Genomic DNA, 4,044 nt, shown 5'->3' on the forward strand with positions numbered 1-4,044 from the left:
CACACACACACACACACACACACACACACACACACACACACACACACACACACACACACACACACACACACACACACACAATGGCTATCAATGAAATGAGTGGGTGCGGCTTGCATCTGTCTGATCAGCACCCGCGCTGCAGTTGGTGGCATCGCCCTGGGCTCAGCACCTGAAGCCGTCGCCCACGCTTGCCATCAAGGAGGTCGCCGACCAGCTCAAGCTATCAGGTGCAGCGCCGACCGATTCCTTGATCGCACACGCACACACGCACACGCACACACGGGCTCATATGGGCTGAGCGACGCACAGGCGTGGAGGTGTTCGACTTTGGCGTGGGCGAGATGAACCCGTTCGTCCCGGTGCCCCTCGCCCTGCGGCAGGCGATCGCCGCCGCCCAGCTGGTCGAATCACACAGCCACTACACCGCCGCCCCCGGTACTCCGCACACGCACACGCACACGCACGCGCACGCGCACACGCACACGCACCCAGAGCCGTCGTACGCGGAAACTCAGAGCGCTGACCACGCTTGGCGCAGGCGACAACTCACTGCTCGAGGCGCTGAGCGAGGACTTCCGCAGGTTCGGCATGACCTACGCGCCGCACGAGATCGTCATCTGCCCAGGACCCAAGGTGCGATGGCGATGACTGCTGTCATGAAACCAAACGGTGGACTGAGCCCCGTTGATGTGTGCTGCCAGGACGCCATCTTCAAGGCGTGCATAGCGCTGGTCAACCCGGCAATGCCCCGCAACAGGTACGACGCCCCTAGCTCGGATGGCCCAGAGTGTTGCTGACACGCACGCACCGCACACACCACCGCACACACCACCGCACACACCACCGCACACACCACCGCACACAACAAGGGTGGTTGCATTTGCGCCGTCCTACGAAGCCTTCGAGAACGTGCCCCCGCTGACCACCGGCAAGCCCGCCATCATCTTGCCCACCGACGACCGCTTCTTCCCCAAAGGTGCCGGCTACTTGCAATACTTATTATTTTATTTATTGTTTGTTATTTATTTATATTATTTACCCTCCCCCACTGTGTTGGTTGGCCAGTCGACGAGTTGGAGCGCCTGCTGGCCACCGACCCAACGATCGCCATCATCATCGTCAACTCGCCAAACAACCCCACGGGGGTGGTCTACCCCGCATCCCTCATCGCCGATCTGGCCCAGGTCTGACTTCATCATCGTCACCACCATCGCCTGCTCCCCTTTGCAGTGCAGCTGATGGCGTGCGCGCGTGCGGTGTGCGCGGTGTGGGCGTGTTTGTGCATCAGGTGATCGGCAAGTATCCGCAGGTGGCGGTCATCTCCGACGAGAGCTATCGAACCGCCATCTACAGTGGTGCGTCGCGAGCCCTCGCGCGAGTTATTATATTGTCTTTCATCTCACTCACACGCGACCGGCCGCAACGTAGACGAGCCCTACAGCAGCATCGCGCACCACCTCCCGCTCCAGACGCTCGTCGTCGCCGGCATCTCCAAGGAGCTGAGCTCCACCGGCCTTCGCCTGGGTGCGCACCGGCCACACACGACACACACGACACACACGACACACACGACACACACGACACACGGCACACACACACGACCACGACACACACACGACACGCAACGCAACGCTACCGTGCGCTGTTGTGTTGACCATGCGTGGCGGCGACGCAGTCGTTACACACGAGAGATGAAAGAAAGAGGCCACTCGTTACTCACCCCACCACCCGTTGGGCTGTCTGACACCCGCGGGCCCAACCAACCACAGGCTGGGTGGCGGGACCCGCGCAGATCATCCGAGTGATCGCCAACGTGCACGGCAACGCCACGTCGTGCGTCAACCTGCCCGTGCAGGTCGGCCTCGCCCAGTTCCTGCGGTACCGACCGACCAACCGACCCGATCTACCAGATTCAGCTGGCCCGACTGAAGGTCTCACAAACGCGCAGGGCCGAGCGGGACATGGAGAGCCGCAAGGAGATCAAGAGACAGCTGCAGCTGCGGCGCGACATCGCCCTGGAGCTCTTCTCCTCGCTGCCTCACCTCAAACGCTGTGCGTCTCTGTGCGTGCGTGCGTGCGTGCGTGCGTGCGTGCGTGCGTTATGTAGTGCACACGAGCGTGTGCGCTTTCTCACGGTCTTTTTGTTGCGCGCAGGCAAGCTTACGGCGAGCCAGGGCGCGTTCTACTTGTTCCCCGACGTCACGGCCTTCCTCGACACCCGCGCGCCATCGGTCGACGAGGCCGACGCGGCGGAGGTGATTCGCACGGACAAGGAGCTGGCGCTGTACCTCCTGCGGGCGGCCAAGGTGGTGGCCATCCCCGGCAGCGAGTTCCAGCGGGCGGGCCACTTGCGCCTCTGCTACGCGCGCGACGAGGCCACCCTGCGCGCCGGCTTCCAGGCCATGGACGCCGCCCTCGCCCGCCTCAGCCCCGCCAGCAAATAATAAAACAAACATTATAAATCGATTAATCAAATAATAAATATTGATTAAATTAAATTAATAAATAATAATCACGTGTGGGAGGAAAAAGACAAAAAAATCAAATTAATCACAAAAAGAAGACCACGAACAAAAGGAAGAGGATGATGCCGACCAGGCCCATGATGATGAGCCATGACGTTCGTGCTGGGTAGAGGGAAAGAACAACTCGTCAGGTGAGGTCACAGTTGAGTACAAGGAAGGGGAGAGGCGAAGCGTACTGCTGGAACGATCGATGAGTTCGCTGATCTTCTTGATGCCGGCCGACACGCGGTTGGTTGTGGACGCCACTTCATTCTGAAACTTGTCCAGCAGCCTAACCACAAAGACCCACCCGCCACCCGGGTCTCAGTGGCTGTCGACCGCAACCGGCCACCCACCACCCAAGCCACCCACCACCCACCACCCGCCACCGACGAAGAACACGACTGCCCAGGAGGAGGGAGAGGTGCGTACTCGTCCTGGTCTTCGAGCTCCTCGTGAATGGTGAGGGACATCTCGCTGAGCTTGCCCAGACCCTTTTCCAGGTGATCCAGGTGCTCTTCCTCCTCTTGGCGCATTTGCTAATCATCACATCATCATCATCACGCATGCGATGCGGTCAGTGCTCATCGCACACACACACACACACACACGCGCGCACAACACGCGCGCGCGGCACACGTCGCACGACACACGACACGCACTGTGCGTAAGAGTGAAAAGAAAAGGGGTGCGGACGTACGGTTTGTCTGACCTGCTGGGCTTGGATGAACGCCTCGTTGTCGTCGCGTATGGCCGCCTCCAGCTTCTCCCTCGATGTTCGCGGTGTGCCCATCGTCGTCGGAATCAACGACTGCGTCGCCGCCACGCATGGTCAACACAACAGCGCACGGTAGCGTTGCGTTGCGTGTCGTGTGTGTGTCGTGTGTCGTGTGTGTCGTGTGTGTCGTGTACCGAGCGTTGGTCGCGCTCGACCTTGGCCCGGGTGACGGGGTTGTCGATGTCCTTCTTCATCTGGGCCACCGTCGCGCGGGTGTCGGTAACGAACTTGCGTCGGTCGGCCACCTCCTGCTCGTTCATCCGAAACTTGGCCCGATTGCCCTCCACGATACGTACGACTCAGAGTTAAGGTCACTTCACCGCGCGTACGACTATGCGTGCGTGTGCGTGTGCGTCGTGTGCGTGTGTTGTGTGTGCGGTGCGTGTCGTGTGGGAAGAAAGAAGGGAAGTAGAGGATATTGATGGTTTCGTCGAGGTCGAGGAGGTCCCAGTCGATGCTCTTGAGGACCCGCTTGAGTTCGTGGGTAGTCCACTTGAACTCCTCGTCCTCCGCTGTGTTGGTCGTGTCGAGTAGCTCCTGCCATCGCCCGTACAACGTGCGCGCACCATTCACGCTCTGAACCACTTCCCTGTGTACGCGTACACCGCACACAACCACACAACAGCCAAACACGCAAAAACGATGCAAAGATCAGAGAAGCCGCTCGAATGATGATGGCAATCAAATGTAATGAAAGCCGAGAAATCAAAATGAAGCCGGAAGAAGGAGCGTACTCTTTTACAACGTAGAAGGGATCTTGCA

General features: G+C 59.6%; 2 protein-coding genes across 2 annotated transcripts; one reads left to right on the top strand and one right to left on the bottom strand.

Moving 5' to 3' along the window:
• Positions 1 to 80: 80 nt before the first annotated feature.
• ACA1_389940 (aminotransferase, class I/II superfamily protein) lies at positions 81 to 2,444 on the top strand (the record flags this gene model as incomplete). The annotated part of the gene is made up of 12 exons (XM_004336675.1): positions 81 to 99; positions 129 to 227; positions 310 to 435; positions 539 to 633; positions 702 to 757; positions 870 to 976; positions 1,066 to 1,184; positions 1,289 to 1,355; positions 1,429 to 1,524; positions 1,770 to 1,833; positions 1,871 to 2,052; positions 2,155 to 2,444. 12 exons carry the CDS (start codon positions 81 to 83, stop codon positions 2,442 to 2,444), a joined length of 1,320 nt encoding a protein of 439 aa, XP_004336723.1.
• Positions 2,445 to 2,512: 68 nt separating this feature from the next.
• ACA1_389950 (syntaxin 6, putative) lies at positions 2,513 to 4,042 on the bottom strand (the record flags this gene model as incomplete). Its single annotated transcript, XM_004336676.1, has 7 exons — positions 2,513 to 2,627; positions 2,677 to 2,796; positions 2,937 to 3,043; positions 3,205 to 3,315; positions 3,417 to 3,563; positions 3,751 to 3,871; positions 4,017 to 4,042. Coding segments are annotated over 7 exons (747 nt in total), but the record flags the coding sequence as incomplete, so codon positions are not given.
• Between the last annotated feature and the right edge of the window lie 2 nt (positions 4,043 to 4,044).

This window comes from Acanthamoeba castellanii, assembly GCF_000313135.1.
Source record: "Acanthamoeba castellanii str. Neff unplaced genomic scaffold scf7180000084740, whole genome shotgun sequence".
Taxonomy (NCBI): domain Eukaryota; phylum Discosea; order Longamoebia; family Acanthamoebidae; genus Acanthamoeba; species Acanthamoeba castellanii.